The sequence below is a fragment of the Vigna unguiculata genome, chromosome 9 (assembly GCF_037176805.1).
Source record: "Vigna unguiculata cultivar grain cowpea cultivar isolate G323 ecotype 2 chromosome 9, ASM3717680v1, whole genome shotgun sequence".
NCBI classification, from domain to species: domain Eukaryota; kingdom Viridiplantae; phylum Streptophyta; class Magnoliopsida; order Fabales; family Fabaceae; genus Vigna; species Vigna unguiculata.
Window position 1 is genome coordinate 39,553,827 of NC_140800.1, and position 18,176 is coordinate 39,572,002.

The window sequence follows — 18,176 nt, forward strand, 5'->3', positions numbered from 1 at the left end:
CGTGCTGTTTCTGATAAGAGACACATCATTTATTCTTTGGTGCCCATAAGAAAGAGAACAAAACCTAGCACACATTTTGCATTTTACAATGCCATAGTCATTAATTTGCACTTCTTCTCTCCAATGGTTTCTGAAGATGCCCCATCACAATCACAACTATGCATCGAACTAATTCTGTGGTGCATCACAACATTCCTTCATGTCTTTATCCAAAAAAAAAACACTCCTTGCTGTACATCAAACAAACAAAAATGTTCTAGATGAAAAATATAACTGATTGGAGGATTTAATATTCTCCCTTGCAGTATTCGATGTTGATAAGAATGCCGGTGTGGCCTCATTAAACCCTCTGCCAAATGTTGCTTCCACATTTCACCAGTTTCATAAGGGCATGCATGCTTATTGTACTGGTCAACAAAAATATGCCGCTCTCAGATTTCTCATGTAACTATTTCCTTTAAGGAAACTTGTTTTCTAAGTATCATCTTCCTAGAAATAGGTTCAAAAAGAAGAGGTTGTCCAATGCATTTGCTAAGCACACATGGAAGTTATCCCAGATGGTTAGTAAAATAAAGATCCAATTACGGAGCTAAAAGGGGTTGCGCAGTTATCAATCATCATGAGAACTTGATGAGAATAGAGTTAAGATGACTAAGTCATGATTCCATCAAAGACAATTTGAATTCACTATAAAATACAAGTAAATAATGGAAGAGATAGAAAAAATAAAATAAAATGAAGGCAATAACTAATTTCATCAAGAACTTATAAGACCTTTAGGCTTTATATCAAATATTATTTAAAAAAATAATATTTCAACTTCCAGTAGCCAAGTAGACGTTCAATAGATTACGCCAAAAATCTTGAAGCCGGTCATGAATCGTCCATAAGTTAGCTTTTAAGTTGCTGTCTCGCCGGTATCAATCATTGTCTCCTAAAAAATCCCATTGCTTGATAAACATTATCAAGTGTGGTATCTGCTATTTCTGCTGCATTTCTAGCACCTTGTGCCAATACTTCATCTAAATAACCTGAATCGGACATGATTTCTTCATAGCGAACCTGTCAAAATTGGAGGAAAAAGGAAAAGGAGTGATAACGCAGATCCATGCTCACTAATAAGTAAAATATAAGGGACCAACTTTAGGAAGAAAAGAAATCCCGTAAAGCAGATAATAAATGGAATAGTAGATAAGCTGGTGGCCTACTAAAGCTCAAGAAACTAGCAATCCAATGCAAAACAAAGCAACTTTAAACATTGTTAGCTTACTAATCTCCAAAGAAAATAAGTAATTAACTATTAAGTTATGAACTGACTTTTTTCCGTATAACACTAAGGTTGTGTTTGGATAACTGTTTCAAATATAATTCTGAGCTTATATAATACTTGACCTCAAAATTTCTCTCTTTAAACAGTTAGTTGATTGTTTGGGCAGTAAAAAAATGAAATGACGTGTCTCTTGTATGCTGAAAACACATTCCAGCAGAAAATGAATATTTGGGAGATTTCTATTCTTTATCTCCTAAAATATCTTGAAATTCAGTTTTAGTTGCATTTTTAGCTCATACATTTACCATAAGTGATGTGGTTGTGGTCCCTCGTGAGGAGGGACTAAAAACGTCTGTTTGTAGAGACAAAAATCATAAAATATTTATAGTGACTAATTTCAAGATATTTTGAGACCAAAATCATTTTACCCTTAAAATATTTGTTACTCTTGTTGAATGTCATTTTGTAGATTTGGCAGTTCAGAACTACTTTACAATAATACTCTCTCCCCACTTGTTATAATAAAATGATATTGCATGGTTACTTTATTTGTAATCCATATCCATATTTATATTATGACATAAAACTGTCCCGGTTTTGGATGTCACGATTTTATAGATTCTTTCCCGCCTAATCATTTTCTTAGGGAGAATGGAAATTGAATTGGTTGTGTTTTGCTTACATGTGGGATATGTGTCTAGTTTTTTAGTACAAAACCATCCAAACAAAACTTATTATAATATGATCAAATAAATACAAACGTAAAAATCAATATTTTAATATTCAGCTTTTTACAAGTAATTAAATACTACTTATCAAGCATACTTATGCCAGCTTAGTAATTAGAAATGCTGACTAACAAAAAGAGCACTTTAGAGAAAACAATCAAGGCATTCTTCACAAAAAAGTAATTTACTATATGAAACCTGAATGGGATGTAAGTGATCAATCAAGGCATCGGTCAAAATGGTTTTGAAAGTTCCCCAGTTCATATTTTGGATTTCCTGAACAACTTCCTGCATAAAGAATGAGTTTCAAATAGAATTGACGAATTAGAAAATCAGGAATTACTACATGATTGGGGATTAATTTAAACAAATTAAAAGTTGGATATTTAAATAGGAATTTTCTACATACATAAAAGTTCAGCAGCACCTCATCAACTAATTTTTGGTTGGCAGATTAGAAAGAATTATTTTACAAATTAATGCCCTAGAGTTATTCTCAGTTGGCAGCAATATGTTGATGAAGATACTCATATTAATGCCATAATTTCAGAAAGACTAGTTCATTATCATGAATTTAAGAACAGATATATGTTCCTCAAGCATATAACAGACCATCCTAGTGAACTATTTTGCGGCTTCCCATTAGCCTGATATCTCTAGTATTTCAATAACAAAGACTTGCTGATCTTATTTATGCTGAAGAAAGGGTATAAACTTCAGGGTTTAGGTGGCAAATCACCAATGGACCACATGGAGAGTAATTCTCTGAAGGAGCCCCAGTCTAAGAAACAAGAAACTAAAGTCAACATTGTGCCAACTCACCAACATGTCTCAACACCCACCATCAACCCCCAAATACTAAGCACCACCACGACCACCACCAAACAACCCAGACCCTCACTTTCCATATCAAATGCTAATATTAGCAAAATAGACCTTGCTATATCCTTTTAGTTTATATAGCACAGGCCTCATTTTTCAACCACCCCACAAATAAACCTTCATTTGATGGCCTTTTCAAAATTTGGGATTTTAATAGAAGTAGAAGACAATGGCATGGTTTGATGTATGTATTACATCGAGTGAGAAAAGGCTTTGTTGTTTTTTTTTTGAAATGAAATAGAAGTTCATCCAGAAAGAAAGAAGCAGCTTACAATAAAGGGCAATGTCTAATCCCATAAGCAATCTCAGTACCAATAGCCACTATGACTGTTTAGTGGATAAAATTTACAATAACCCAAGCTAAGCATAAGGTGATTCTGCCATGTGTCACTTGCTTCTTTTAGGCCAACTTTTTTACTTTAAAAAGACCAAAAACACACTTCACATTTCACACAGTAAACGTAAAATCATAAAGAAAATAAAAAATGACACATGGAAAAATAGAAAAATTAATTGAACTAAGTAGATTCAGAACCACTGAGAACATATTGATAACAGAAAAAATTATAATTATCAATGCAAAAATAAATAAATATATATATACATATAGTATATCTGACCTCTTTCGTCTTTCCTGAAACAAGCTGGTATATGGAAAGAAGATTGTTACATTCAGGCCTCTCAGAGTTGTCAAATTCCAAGCTGTAAGATTTGTCGTAAAGTGCACATCAAAAAGAAGGATTTATAAAAAATAGGTAAATGACAAAAAAAAGAAAGCATTTATAGACTAGCTCTGGGAATCAATATCAGCATAATCATATAGTAATATTGTCATTACTAACCTTGGAAATGAATCAGTTTTGCAACGTTTGATCTTGTTCGCTATAAGCTACAAAATAAAATAAGTAAACTCGGTCAAGAGCAAGCAAAGGCAAACTAAATTTAAGGACAGATAGAACACTTATGTTCATTGTTAAATTTATCAAATATTAATAGGTAAGTTGCAAGCAACAGTTCATTGAGTACAGGTGACCACAAAGATTGAAAATTAAGCACACCTAGTAGGGAAGCCTAGTCAAAGAAGTAAGGACAGCAAAAATATTCAGTATTCTCACCAAGTGGGGATATAGGGAGGTAGATACAGACTTATGCCCCATAATCTAGGTCACACGGCAACAACTATGCCATCACACCAAGGTTCATCACAAATTAAATACACATAATCATATAAAATAGAAGTCATGTCCGTATAAGAGTAACTTCAAACAAATAAGCAATTTTAACCCAAGACTCGATAATGCTGTAGATCTATCTCAATGAGAAATTAAAAAAGAAATTTGATTCTCCTTTTATTTTTGTGAGTAAGAACCTCACTGTTTCTAATGTAAGTCTCCATGATTTATTTGTTCACATCATTTAAAAGATTTGAAACTAAACCTCTAAATTATTCATAAATCCTAACCTATGCTAGTGTCCCAAAAACATGTGTCATTACCTCCTCCATTTATCTTTATCTTTCTTATCTCTACCATTTATTTCTCTAACACTACCTCCGCTCTTCTCTGTCGTATGATAAAAATATTTAAAAATTAGGTGAAGGCAAAAGCACAATTGATAGGATAATGTAGGAGATATTACATCAACTAAATAGATGAATAAATTATATTAGTGAATGCAAACCTCACCTTACAAGGTTGAAATAGGTTTAAAATCCACTTTCTAAAAGATAGCAATTATGCTCTCCTAAAAGAACAGACAATAACATCTTTTTTCTTCTAAGAGGACAAACAAAGAGCAATAGTAGTAAGTAACAAGATCTAGCAGTTCAAATTTCATCAAATGATGCATATGCAATTTATGTTATTAGACTTTTGAAAAATAATGGACAAGAGAATATAATGGGCTAACTATCAATCAAGTATGCTATTCTACTACCTTACAAAACTATTAAACACAATCAAAATGCAATCTGTCTTTCATATCTATTGCATCATATAGACATAGTAAATTTGGTTGATGATTATTTACATTTCCATTTTTATATAAATTATAAATAAAATCATTAGCAAGGGAGAGGTCAAAATAAAGAGGAATATCCTAAAAAAGATAAGACAAACGTTAGGAAAAGTAAAATAAAACAGAAATTAAACCACAAGAGTATGAAACCAAGAATTAAAGATCAGTGTGGTCCAAACCACATCTCCCATGAGCCAAGCACAACCCCCCCAGTCATCAATCATCATACCCATCATATTGTCTCAGTCCTCCGAGATATACCTTCTAAAACAAATGCTAACGAGAAGTCATCATAAAATTTGCCTGAAAGATAACTGCTTAGTTTTTACCCCATTACCTTTCCATCCAAAGTCACTGTACAGGTTAATCTCTAAAGTTTTTTCAACTTTGTCCCACAGTTGTAGAATTAACTCTTGATCAAGATGAGGATTTACAATGACAACATGTATACCTATCAACTTACAACCATAATCATACAGTCATTTAGAAACAAAAAACGTATACCCATAAATTCAATATTTTATAGTTGAACGCTACTGCCTATAAAACTAAACTAATGTTGAGATATAAATTTATTCATCATATAAAAACTACAATTGCTTCCTTAAGCATCAACCAATAACAGGCCACGGGAAATTCCCATATAGAATCATAGATTTACACGGAAATAGTTCAGAGAATAATTGTACATTATGCACCATGCAGTTAGACCTACAAATTTGAATTATTCTTACTCACATCTTTAGGATCAAGAATGTTGATTCTGGATTGATCAGAAGGTGCAGACTTTGACATCTACAAAATTGAATCCAAAATAAATGTCAGAAAATATATATATATATATATATATATATATATATATAAGTTAAAATCAGTAAATACTGTTCTGTTTCTAATTCCTGAGAAATAGCATTCATAGCAGGCAGGCTCCCTTAATTTCTTTTATCTAGCATTATGCACTCTTTGATGGTAAAACAGAACTATCTAACATACTAGTTGAATATTCAAGTGTTAATGATTTATACAGCAAATGAACAGGCTGATAATTACAAACAGAAATGTTGGGTGTGTGTGTAACGTATGTATATATAAGTAGTAAACCTTGGATAGGCCATCCGTAAGCGACATTATCCTGGCACCAGCTGGAGGTATAAGGGGCTCTGGAACCTACATCCCAGAAAGTGCTGTAAGGAAAAAAATGCAATTCCATTGTATCATGATTCATTAGCTTTAGCTTCTTTTAATGGGATGATATATAACTTACCTTAAATATAGTACCACCTCGGCTGTCATAAAGATAAAAAATAAATGTAAAAAATGTCAAGCCCAATGTAAAATCTATAAAAAAGGTAGAGAATTTCAAGCACATGATGTGGATGGAATTTATATCCAGTTTAGAAAAAATTACTCACCCCCTTAATTTCTTCCACTTTCTCCCTCCATATAAATTATTAACCCGCTCAGCCAAGTCTCGAGTCAACTCCAAATGCTGCTTTTGATCTTCACCAACAGGTACAAAATCAGACTGCAGAAGCATGCTGCAATTATAAGAATTATTCTTATTCAAGGTAAATTCAATATAATATAATGCATTTTAAATAATTTTTTCCAAAAGAAAAAATTGAGGTTGCAAAAACTAATCAAGCAAAGCTGCAATCATATTAGGTAATATTAGCTTATTTATTTAGGCTTTTTAACTTTCACTGTTACATTCAAGGACCTACAAAATTTCCACAAGTTAGTGTCAGAAATCACCTGATATAGAAGTATATCAGAAGCCATCAGAACAGGATAAGTCAAAAGAGCAACCCCCACCTCTTCATCTCCCTGCATATCCAATTCCACAAGAATCTATTGTCTATTATTTGTATAAATGAAAACATACAAGCCGGTATGAGAGTACTGAAGAAAAAAAGGGCCTGCTTTAGCAAACATACACGGGTCAAAGACAAGCTACATAGTACAATCCATCATGATGGAACATGCACAAATAGCACATACAGTATTGTTAGTTAAAAATGCCTTTTACAATTTTAACCATGGAATCACATGATTTTACAATTTTCCCAAGGCCTAGCAAACCAACAAGCAGAATAATTCTCTGGTGGAATCATCAAGTTGGAGTGTGAAACTGTGACTCGGCAAGTCGCACAATTCCACCAGAAAGTAGGTGCCAGTTTGGTTTTCTCAACCCAGAAAAACAAAAGTTTTTCTAAACCTAATGAGTTACAAATCCCATAGCAAAAACAGACAGGTTTTTAATCTTATTTTCTTCCCCAAAAGACCCCAATGAAACCCTTTGTTCTGTAACTTTTGTTCTCTAAAGTTTCAATGTTGCACTTGGCCTGGGGCTCGGTTGAGCTACTAGCAGAGAGAAACTCTTCTCTCGCATGAAGTGCCCTTCACCCTGTCTCTATTCTCTATTTCCGACTTTGTGTTTTTATCATGAAAAAATTAGCAATTTGCTTCTGGACAAAATATCTAGGATCTAGATTCTATTCTATAATTACACACTTGGACTATTTTCTCATGTTTTAGTAGCAATATGTTATGAAAAACTTATGGGGAGTAACTATGAGTTTATGAGTTGTATTGGATGTTATGCAAATGCATTTTCATTTTTAGTTTAGTTTAGCAAGTGATTGAGAAGTTTTTTTTTTCATTATTTATGTTATTATCTACATACTTTTATATGCTTAAGTATAGTTTTGCAATTAAGTTTGCAACCTTTTACTTCCAATCATACATAAAATCTAAAAATTTGACAACATTGAACTGATATGTTATCAATTCATCCTTAGAATAGGCTTTATTCGTTACCAGGGCCTAAATATCTGACCAGAAGCTTCTGCCTTCCATTATTTAAAGAGCAGTGATCAAAAGGTTAACAGTCAGTATTACTACTGAGCATTGAAGCACAATCAGAGCTCAAAAATGGTGTGGTGCACAGTCAAGCTCTTGACATTAAAAACAAAGTGAGAGAGAGATTTTTTTTTTTACCAATTATTCCCTATGTGAAAATATGAAAAGATATCAGTCCAGAGGAAATATTATTCCCAATGTTTGCTTGATTAAAGTTGAATAATATTACTTCAGAAGACCACTATCTAGAAGGAAAAATAGAGATATAAATTAAGTAATGAGATAAGACTTGCAAAAATCAAATTATATGCATAAAACAAGAAAAATAATAAATAATTTTATAGAAAAGAAATTAAGAATTCATACAGCTATGAACGCACCGCCTTGCGAGATTTCTCTTTAAATTGTATCATTTTGTTCAGCCAACCAATCGGTGTTGTGGAACTTAGCAGCCACATCAATTCTACATGTGCGCGAACATGAGACTGTACAAATACTGAAGCCTGTAGCACAAAACGAATGCCATTTATCCACAGTGATCTTGAAACTTCCAACATAAATACTCTTTACAAAAGGTTCAGAGCAAAAGTTGCGAAGGACCTTGGAAGGATCCACTCCACATGCTAGGTAAATAGCAGCAGTTGACCTTGTAGCCTTAGATAATTGTTGGGTGTCGTATGGTAATGTGATCTGTAAGAACAAATCCAAAGGGATGAGAAACGGGACAGTATCATTCAAAATCAAGAAAAAAGAAAACTAGCTTTTACCAGTAATTAAGTACAATGAAAAGCAATTTAAAACATAAAAGCAGTCCACAAAATCCTCTCAGAAAACCAATATACTTAGCCTTTAAAGCGCAACTTTGAAGCATTGGACATTTAAAAAAAAAAATAAAGAGCAACTTTGAAGCATTGGACATTTGAAAAAAATAAAGAGCAGTATGACACAGGTCAAACATGAAGTGATGTTACATATCCTAACGAGACACTTGAAATTTGCTGGAACAGTGCTATATTATCTGTGTCCATGTAACTTCCAGCAACCATGATTCATAGGTTGTACATCTTTGACATAGAAAGTCTGGCCGCACTTTATACCATCAACAAGGATAAATTGTGAGGATTACAAATTCCAATCAATCAACTCTAAATAAAAATGTACATCTAAAGAAAGGTGACCTTAAATTATCCTAAAATTCTGGATCTTTATCCTCAGTTATAAGTAAATATGAAAATTTTCTTGGAAGAGCTGCTAAGCCTCATTAATGAGAAACCCCAAATTAAATGACCTATTTGTGAATTGATCTCAGAAAGAGTAAATGGTACAATAAATTAAAGCACACACTTTAGCTAACAGTAAACTCACTACAGAGCAGAAGCAGCACAAACAAAGAAACCTGAATTTCAAGATTCTTTGTCACATGACATTATATGCCAAAAATATTGTTATATGAGCTCAGACCTGTGGCTCAAACAAAAAAATCATTGAGCACATCACAAGTCTAGGTAGCATAAGGAATCTGGACATACCGCGTGCAGGTCCACAATGAAGAAAAGTGTTTCATACACATTCTGCAAAATGAACAGTATAATGTCTTAAAAAATACACAAATTTGTGAATCAAGACAATCAAGCAGCATTTCAATTATGGAATCCAATCAAGGGCCTATTTAAATAAACTACACTATAAGTACTTGGCGGAGAAGAAAATAAGATGAAAAATGAAATAAACTCTAAGTTAAAATTAGCTCATGCATAACCCAATTTATCAAAGTCACATTATACCACAGCCATTGCCAATCAAATTACTTATACAATCCAAAACAACACCCTGGAATAAGAAAAAGAAAGAGGCTGCGAATAGTAAACCTGAAGAGCAACCCAATTCTTGATAGCTCCGAGATAGTTTCCAAGGTGAATTGAGCCCGTGGGCTGAACCCCCGACACTACTCGTTTCCTGTCAAAAAATTAAGCATCAACAAACGACACAGACTGTAACTTAATTCACACCAAAATTAAAAAAAAAAAAAAAACGATGATTAGTATTACTTTACGGAGGTTGAAGTTGGAGTCTCTGTGGAGGTAGCAGTGAGAGTAGTACAACAGCATATGCGAGAACGGAGCGATGAAGCACGGGACCTGGATATTCCAACTTCCAATTAAAATCAGAAAAACCTAAGCGTGAAGTGAAGAACAAGAACAAGAAAGAAGAGAGCGAGAGTAAAGTACAGTGAAGGGACCAAGAGTGGACGACAACACGATAGAACCGCGAAATGTGAAACGCTCATCTTCTTCCACTCCACGCACGCCTTACCGTTTAGCTTTATCTGTCTGCAGCGACTCGCCAGTGGTTTAAGGCGGGTGCAGCTTTGGATGTTCCTTCTCTATCAATCAACAAAAACGCCATCAACGGCTGTCATTTGAAGGATCAATTTATTAACCTAAAATGCTTAATCTACTACTTTCTACATTTTTTTATATGATTTTTTTCTGTAAGGAATTATAATTTGTATAAATTAATGATTTATAATAATTTCAATTCTCATTGCCATGATACTACTACTAGTGATAAATAATTGAAGGGGTTCAAATTTCTATAAATACACATTGATGTCAAAGAAATTTTTTAACTCTTTTATGATACTTTTTTTATATTTACTTTTATTTTTCAATTAAAAACATCGGGTGATATCATGATAGACCTAATCAATGGATAAGTTTCGTGGTTTTGATTCATAATATAAAATAGGTTTTCACCCATCTTTTCAAGAAAGCTGGACCCATTTGTAAGAAAAAGCATCTCTAAGTTATTTTAAAAACTTTTTACTGTCATATTTAAATTGTTTATTTTAAGGTTAATGAATCTTCCTTGTCTTATTAGTTGTCATTGGTTGGGGTGTTTTTATTTTTATCTTTTTCTCGATTTTGTAAGTATTCGGTGAAAATTTTGTGAGAAACAATTTGCCATTTACAATTGATTAAATATTGATAACTTCCGCATGCCAAAAAAAATCATAATAATGTTGGCAGATGCCAACTTACAATCAAGTGTAATACAGAATGTTGAAAAAAAAACTTTATTCACGAAAAAAAAAATCATATATGCAGAAGAAAAAACAATTCAAATTTTGATCTAGAAATGATAAGCACCAGAGCACATGTTTGTTAAAATTTTACCCTATTTTTTTCTTAAAACGCCAAAAAGAGTGATTTATGAATACATAAAAGTACAAAGAAATTTCTTTTCGGACCGGAAATCAAAAGATAAAAAAATAGTTAGGGTTTGTGAGAAAACATTTATAAACCAAATGAGGCGGGGGTTTGGGCATAAAAAATATAGGAAATTTGAACATATCATTTTTAATTAAATGGAAGTAGAGACTAGAATAAAAGATCATGGCGTATAGAAAGAAGCACTTAACTTAAATCAAAATATGGGTCACGGAAAAATCTTAATGAAATTAACACAATAATAAATATCTTAAGTTGGTCCAAATATAACCATAAGAAATGCGGAAGTATTGTGCAAGGAATATGGTTTTAAAATTACATTGAGTGGATCATAGAAAAAAAGGGAAAAAGTAAAGTTTTGGAAAGACTTATAGGTAGGGGAATAATTACTTAACTGTAAATTTTTTAGATTGTACTTGATATCATATTGCAAAGAAATTTTTTAGAAGAGATAAGATATTAGGAAAAGAGCGTATAGATTTGGGATCTAACTTGGAAGAATTTAGGGTTAGATTTGGGATCTAACTTGGAGGAGACTATGACTCGATTGGGAGGTAGCATTAGAGGAACAACTCCTTCGATTAATATATGACCAAAGTTTTAGAAAAGGTTGTTTTAATACTTAGAATTGAGAGGAATATGATGATGGTATATTTTCGATCAGGTCTGCTTGTAATATGTTGCAAGGAAACTCTAAAGAGGAAGAACGACGTATTTAAAACATTATGGAGTATAAGAGTAATCCCCAAGTCACAAATATTATGATGGAGAATAGTATTGGATACCAACAATTGTTAAATTAATTGCTAGGGGTGTCAACTACAACATGTGAGTTGTGCTTAACATTTGATAAGAGTGTAGAACACTTATTCTTTTTTTTTTTTTTGTAAAGTATCTCAAAAGGTATGGAACATGTGTGATAGTTGGTTGGAGGTGAGCTAAGTACATCATGTTGAAGCTAGGGTCAATTAACACTTCCATGTTATTAACCTTAATAGTAGGCAAAATATTATGTGGAGAGATATTTGGGTAGCTATTGTTGGGGAAATTTGGAAACATAAGAATGAGGCAATCTTCAAGCAAAGGAAAGTTCATCCTGAAGAAATATTTGGTATTGCTCATGTGACAACTTGGCCATGGATGAAACATAAAATCCCTACTGTAAAGTTCTCATATAGTGAATGATATATTTTTCCTTTTGTGTGCTTAAAATCTCTTTGATATGGTAATTATTGTGTATTTTAAGTTTGTCACATAAGCAGGTGTAGGATTTCTATTAGAGGAAGGGACCAAGGTTCACAAGAAGTGTAAAGTCCATTTTTTAACATAACTTGAAACTTCTTATCTTGATTGTTTTGAAACATGAGAGTGGAACAACATACTAATGTACACGTACGTCTCTATTTCTATTGTCCTTATGGATCACAAAATTTGAGTACTTTTGATATGTTTTGTTTTGGGGTACAAATGATTGTGATTGTATACAAAATGGTTATCATGTCTTTTGTTGTGCTCATGATGCTAAATTTTTGCAATTATCTCTACTTAAATGTATAAATATTGTAATTTTTTAAAAAGATTAAAACATTCTATAAGTGTCCTACTTTATTTATTATTAATTATTTACCGATAAAAAGAAAACATGTTTGTTAAAAAATTTTTGATACTTTCACAATTTTTTTTTGACAAACTAATAAACTCTTCTTTTCAATCTAGCCGAATGTTGTTATTTTATTTTTTTTCAAGCCAAAGTATTTAACCAAACCAATCTTGTTAGTTTCTGACACACTTCGAATTAGGATAATAAATTAATTTTAGGCACTAAACGTGATTCAATAAAAAAAATAAAGTATTTTTTTTGTTAAATAAAAAAAATGTTTTGAAAAGATGCAAAATAAGAAAAATGATAAATGGATGTTGGCAAGTAATAGACTAATCCAGCATCGTTTAAGTAGAAGTGCGGAAGTGCAGTATTTAAGAGGCATAAACCTCGTCGGTTTGTCTCCTATGATGTGATACAGTGAGGGGAACGATCCTTCCCTTTCCCCTTGTTCCTCTGCAAATCTCAAAACCCTAGCATAGCACCAGAAAATGGATGACGACGAGAGAGAGAGGTTACTGGAGAGGGAGAGATTGCAAATCCAGATGATTCGCCAGCTCGATCTCGAGCACCTTGAAGTTGAAGAAGTCGATTACTCCGATGAAGACGAAGACGCCGACACCGAGGTGGACTCGGATTATGCGATTTTACTTTCACAATTAAATTCGCCCAGCTCTCCTCACTCTTCTGCTGAATTCACTTTTGACACCTATATCACGCCGTTGCATACGTATCTCGGTGGTATGCATTTGTATTGTATTTTTATCCTGAGTATCTGCGTTTTTTTTTCTGGAATACATTTGCATGCTGCTCTGTTTTTTCCTTGCAGACGTCGAAGACACGCGCCACAGGACTGCGTTCTTGGACGGTGGAGCTGTATTGAACATTCCGCTCTTTTGTCTCCGAGGTATCTGTAAAATTGATGTTAAATGGATTTTGAAGCAAAGTGATTCATGTTTTTGTGTTTTTGTTTTTTTTTTCTTTTCTTTTCTGAAAGCTGAGTTAGTACTGAATCTTAACATAATCTTTTTATTCTGCACAAAAGTTACTTTAGTTTCTTCAATTCAATATCAAGTTGGGATTCAGTCAATTTGTCAACATGAGACCAAGCATGCGAACATTAACATAGAATCTTGTTAGCTGGCATTTCAAAGTGATTTTGTATCATTCAACAGGATCCAAACGTGCATCCTCTGCATTCTTAGACGGTATTTTGCTTGTTGATGAGACAAAAGTGAATTATTAGTGAACAGTTTTTTGAAACTCGTACCCCCTACAAGGTGGAAAATGTGTAGACAATTAGACATTGTATTTTAAGGACCACATCGTGCTCCATTCTCATTGTTGTTAGAATAGCAGGATTTTACCTCTGTACATTTTTCAAATCAGATTTCGGTTTAGTCTCTGCCAATTTAGAATCGCTTGTGTCTGGATAGAATTGGAGGTTCGCTGAGCCTTTTTATTGCACTGTCTTGTGGTGTTTTTGGAAACTTTATTTTTATTTATTTTTTTCCTTTATCTGTATGAAACTTTGGAATATCATTTTGAAAAATGGTATATAACTTATTTCCTCCTAGCTTCAAAGAGGCAAATTGTTGTCTTCTCATATGGCTTGCCTTGGTATTTTTTTTAGGTTCGTTTTATAGTTTAACTGTTCCTTGCAATATTCAGGAGTCGTACCCTTTCCCGGGGCTACACTTCCCCTTAGAGTTATTGAACCTCGTTTGGTGGCTGCTGTGGAGAGAGCACTAACTCAAGATGATATTCCTCATACCATTGGTGTGGTATGTTAACTTCTTGTGATGACTGTTTACTGTTTATTCATTCTTGTAATTTAGTTTTAATTTTTCTCTTAAACATAATGAGGTGTGGACATGTACTTGCCTTTCAGATTCGAATCCACAGGGATACTGCAACACATAGGACGAAATCAGCAAGCGTTGGGACAACTGCAGAGGTATTACTCCTCAACTGATGTATCGATACACATTCATGCCTACATGTTACCTTTCTAAATATAAATAAAACACACATCATCTGTTTAGTATACAGAATTTATGAGTAGCACCTTTCTACTTCTCCATAACTTGTCTTTAAGAAACATTATAAAACAGCAGCAAGTCACTTTGCTTCAGAAATGTAATGTTGGCACAGCTGCACTATATATCACTCTTTATTTGTATTTGTGCAAAAGCTGTTCTAATGCAACTGTGGATGCTATTGTTACAAGTTTTAGTCTCCTTTTTTTTTTTTGTTTCTACAATTAGACATTGGTGCCTATAGTCTGTTGGTTTATATTGCTTGCTAAACTAATATCTACAGATTCGACAATTTGGGCGTCTTGGGGATGGTTCACTGAATGTAGTTACCCGTGGACAACAACGATTTCGCCTAAGACGGTCCTGGAATGATGTGGACGGAGTGGTTAGCAGAATATTATTATCTTTACTGCATCTATATTTTTACTAACTTGGGCATTAGCTATGTAACTTAAGGCTGACAAATCCCTCATTCTTTGTTTGGTTGGGATGCCTCCTTTTAGCCTTATGGAGAGATCCAAATTATTGAGGAAGATCTTCCAGTGAGAATTCCAAGAGATGCTTTTGGCAAATTAGCACCATTGAGTAACATGCCCTGTAGTCAAGCTGTCTCACATTCGGTGTCTTCACCATATTCTCATACTAAAATGCAAAGGTCAAAAAATGAGGAAAGTGATTCAGAACCAAATTCAGAAGACAGTTTTGAGAATGAACTCTCACCGGTGGAAAGGAAAATCCATCTATCAGTTGTTGGCTCCAGCTATGTAGATGATACAATGGATGAATCAGCAAACAGCTGCAACCCTAAATTCATGTGTAAGTCAGATCAGGAAACTAGATCCAATCTGGATTCAAGGATTGGGAATTGTTCCACTTCTGGAAAGCAGTCATGGAATGAAGAGCTTAATAGATGTAAAAATATATGTGCCTACACATCTCATAAAATTTCAAAAGCATTTTGGCCCCACTGGACATATCGGATGTTTGACTCTTATTTGCTGGCACAGAGGGCTGCAGGTAGGCTTTATTTTGCTTCTTTTATCTCCCAATTAGATATTTCTTGCAAATTTCCCCTCGTCATTGTTATGGCATCACTATTATTGGCTAAATAAAAGTTCTGGTTATCTTTTCTACTTGCTGGTCTGTTAGTATTGATTTTAAAATTCAAAAAAGGTCATGAATGGAAAATTCATGAGCAGGGTGTGTAATTCTAGAATTTTCAGAAATGGTTTGGCAATATATATAGTAATACTGTATTAATCTGTGTTTTTGTCCATTTATTTATTTGTAATTGACTGAAATTTAATAATGAAAGTCTTCATTTTCTTAATGAAATCTTTACTATGGTATAAACAATTAAAATTAAATAAAAGATTAGGTGTCCGAATTTTGAATTTTTTCTGTAAAACAAGTATGTAGCTCTTAGAATAAAGGCTAATGGTTCCGTTGTGTTGATAATCTATAGATATGTGGAAGCGAATAGTTGGGGTGCCTAACATGGAAAGTCTCGTTCAGAAGCCTGATGTTTTATCATTTCACATAGCTAGTAAAATACCTGTGTCTGAGTCTACAAGGCAGGAGCTTTTGGATATCGATGGCATTGCTTACAGATTGCGTAGGGAAATTGAATTACTAGAGAGCATTGATCTTATCCGGTGTAAAAGCTGTGAGGTAATTGTTTCTTGTGAATATTGCTTGGGAATAATACAGAGACAATTTCAAATGTGCAAATCTGTTTCAACCTTCATCAAATGTGGAAAGTAATATTTCGCACTCTTTTTCACCATCTTAAAATTTGCAGACTACGATTGCAAAACGAAGTGATATGTTGGTGATGTCGAGTGAGGGTCCTCTTAGTGCTTATGTGAATCCAGGTGGTTATGTGCATGAGATAATGACTCTTTACAAGGCAAATGGTTTATCTCTTCTTGGACCAGCAGTGGCTGAATACAGTTGGTTTCCTGGGTAAGTGTCACTCCATTTCCGTATTGTGATGTTAGGAACATAGTTTCTTTAGGGTTTAGAAGAATTAGGTATGCCAAAGGTCAAACTATTGCATGCCGTGAATCTGTACGATGTTTCGTTAATGGTTATTAAACATGTATATTTTCTCACCTAGTTTTCTGTCCTTTAAATATGGTTGGCCGGATTCTATTTTCAAATATGGTGTTGGATTTGTCCTCTCTTTTTTCAGAGACATTTTCCACCTGATATCTGGGTTTTGAGGAAAGAAAGGCAAAAGTATTTTTCTTTATTTTATGCAGGGGGAGTGGAAAACTTTCCATTAGCTTTTTCTTTATTTTATTTTCCTTCTGCTCTATGGAAATTTCTATTATAAACAATCCAGAAAAAATGGGGTCTTCGCAACGTCTTTTCCCATGGCCGTTTTTGTTAATGTCTTTCCATATTTCAAAGGAACGTCTCTGCTATACCCAGCAGTAAAAATAGAAAAAGAGAAAAGGATGAGCTACTAGTTCCCTACAAAGTGGACGTATTTTGCAACATGTTTTTCGTGAGATTAGTGCTGAGGATGCTACATAATGTCTACATGTACATGGTTATTTATTGAGAAGTAAGAAGCTCAAGTTCCAATGTGGTTTTTTTGGCAGGTATGCATGGACAATTGCTATTTGTGCTACGTGTAAAACTCAAATGGGGTGGCTTTTCACGGCCAGGAGCCAAAAACTAAAGCCCAGCACTTTCTGGGGGATTCGGAGCTGTCAACTTGCAGAAGAAAAAACGCGAAAACCTGTAGTTTGATATTTATGCAATCACCTATGGATGAAAAGCCATGTCCAAGTAACTCGGCATGGCTAATGTATATAATGCAGCTTTCTTGTTGCACTGCGCATGTTGATATTAATAATATTAGAAAATAAATGTTTGTAGCGGCTTGGAAGAAATAAAGTGACACATAGTAATTTTAAATGAGAGTCATTGAGAACTATTGTAGCTGTCGTGTTTTCACAGGATAGATGAAGAAGCGCCTATTTCGTTCCAAAGAGTTTGATGTCTTGGTAGAAGTTTTTGGATTTGTTCTGCCCACACTGCAAGCTAAAGTTCGTTTTGGGGGAATAATGTGCAATGTATGAATTACCTGAACAATTATATATTCTGTTTTTATTTTAGTTGTTTGGTTTTAAACCCTATGTAAGTGAACATGACTCGTATGAATATGGCAAGCTTGGATTAATCTGCCTAAATTTCTGCGACACTTCATATATAAACATTTTGACACCAACCTTATGAAGTGATTATCATGTTTGAAACAAAGTTACTATAGTTTTGTGTAAAACACACTACCAATTTATCTTGGTTTTCTTTTGTTCACAACATTTGGAGTCCTGATGCTGTGTTCTTTTTATTTGCTCGCTATTATTTTATTGCGAGACGATTCAATATGTAACACATTTACTGTGTTAGTAAAGTCTGCAAAATGTGGGCAAAATACGCAAGAAAAAGGCTTTAGGGTTAATATTTGTAAAATAGTAAAAGGTGAATGACAATATGTAATTAAACCTAGTTTTAATGAATTATTTGTTTTTAATT

General features: G+C 33.6%; 2 protein-coding genes across 2 annotated transcripts; one reads left to right on the forward strand and one right to left on the reverse strand.

The window, feature by feature from the left end:
• Positions 1–599: 599 nt before the first annotated feature.
• On the reverse strand, positions 600–10,192 carry OVA4 (Nucleotidylyl transferase superfamily protein). Its single transcript, XM_028086578.1, has 15 exons — positions 9,987–10,192; positions 9,807–9,896; positions 9,627–9,714; positions 9,288–9,329; positions 8,359–8,448; positions 8,139–8,261; positions 6,652–6,723; positions 6,309–6,421; positions 6,161–6,182; positions 5,998–6,063; positions 5,635–5,691; positions 3,723–3,769; positions 3,501–3,582; positions 2,197–2,286; positions 600–1,062 (listed from the first exon to the last, which is right to left on the reverse strand). The coding sequence occupies exons 1-15, from the start codon at positions 10,043–10,045 to the stop codon at positions 925–927; spliced, it is 1,179 nt and encodes a 392-aa protein (XP_027942379.1). The 5' UTR covers positions 10,046–10,192; the 3' UTR covers positions 600–924.
• Positions 10,193–12,938: 2,746 nt separating this feature from the next.
• Positions 12,939–17,900, forward strand: LOC114164064 (ATP-dependent protease La (LON) domain protein). The gene is made up of 9 exons (XM_028048543.2): positions 12,939–13,329; positions 13,418–13,495; positions 14,260–14,372; positions 14,480–14,545; positions 14,911–15,012; positions 15,131–15,644; positions 16,093–16,298; positions 16,429–16,592; positions 17,237–17,900. Exons 1-9 carry the CDS (start codon positions 13,080–13,082, stop codon positions 17,385–17,387), a joined length of 1,644 nt encoding a protein of 547 aa, XP_027904344.1. The 5' UTR covers positions 12,939–13,079; the 3' UTR covers positions 17,388–17,900.
• Positions 17,901–18,176: the final 276 nt, after the last annotated feature.

Excerpts from the sequence above, each read along its gene's own strand:
- OVA4 (XM_028086578.1), bottom strand. The coding sequence starts at position 10,045 with ATGAGCGTTTCACATTTCGCGGTTCTATCGTGTTGTCGTCCACTCTTG. Across the intron at positions 8,262-8,358 it reads GTGGAGTGGATCCTTCCAAG|GCTTCAGTATTTGTACAGTC; the intron begins GTCCTTCGCAAC and ends TTTGTGCTACAG. Across the intron at positions 3,583-3,722 it reads AAAACTGATTCATTTCCAAG|CTTGGAATTTGACAACTCTG; the intron begins GTTAGTAATGAC and ends CAAATCTTACAG.
- LOC114164064 (XM_028048543.2), top strand. The coding sequence starts at position 13,080 with ATGGATGACGACGAGAGAGAGAGGTTACTGGAGAGGGAGAGATTGCAA. Across the intron at positions 13,330-13,417 it reads GTTGCATACGTATCTCGGTG|ACGTCGAAGACACGCGCCAC; the intron begins GTATGCATTTGT and ends TTTTCCTTGCAG. Across the intron at positions 14,373-14,479 it reads TTCCTCATACCATTGGTGTG|ATTCGAATCCACAGGGATAC; the intron begins GTATGTTAACTT and ends CTTGCCTTTCAG.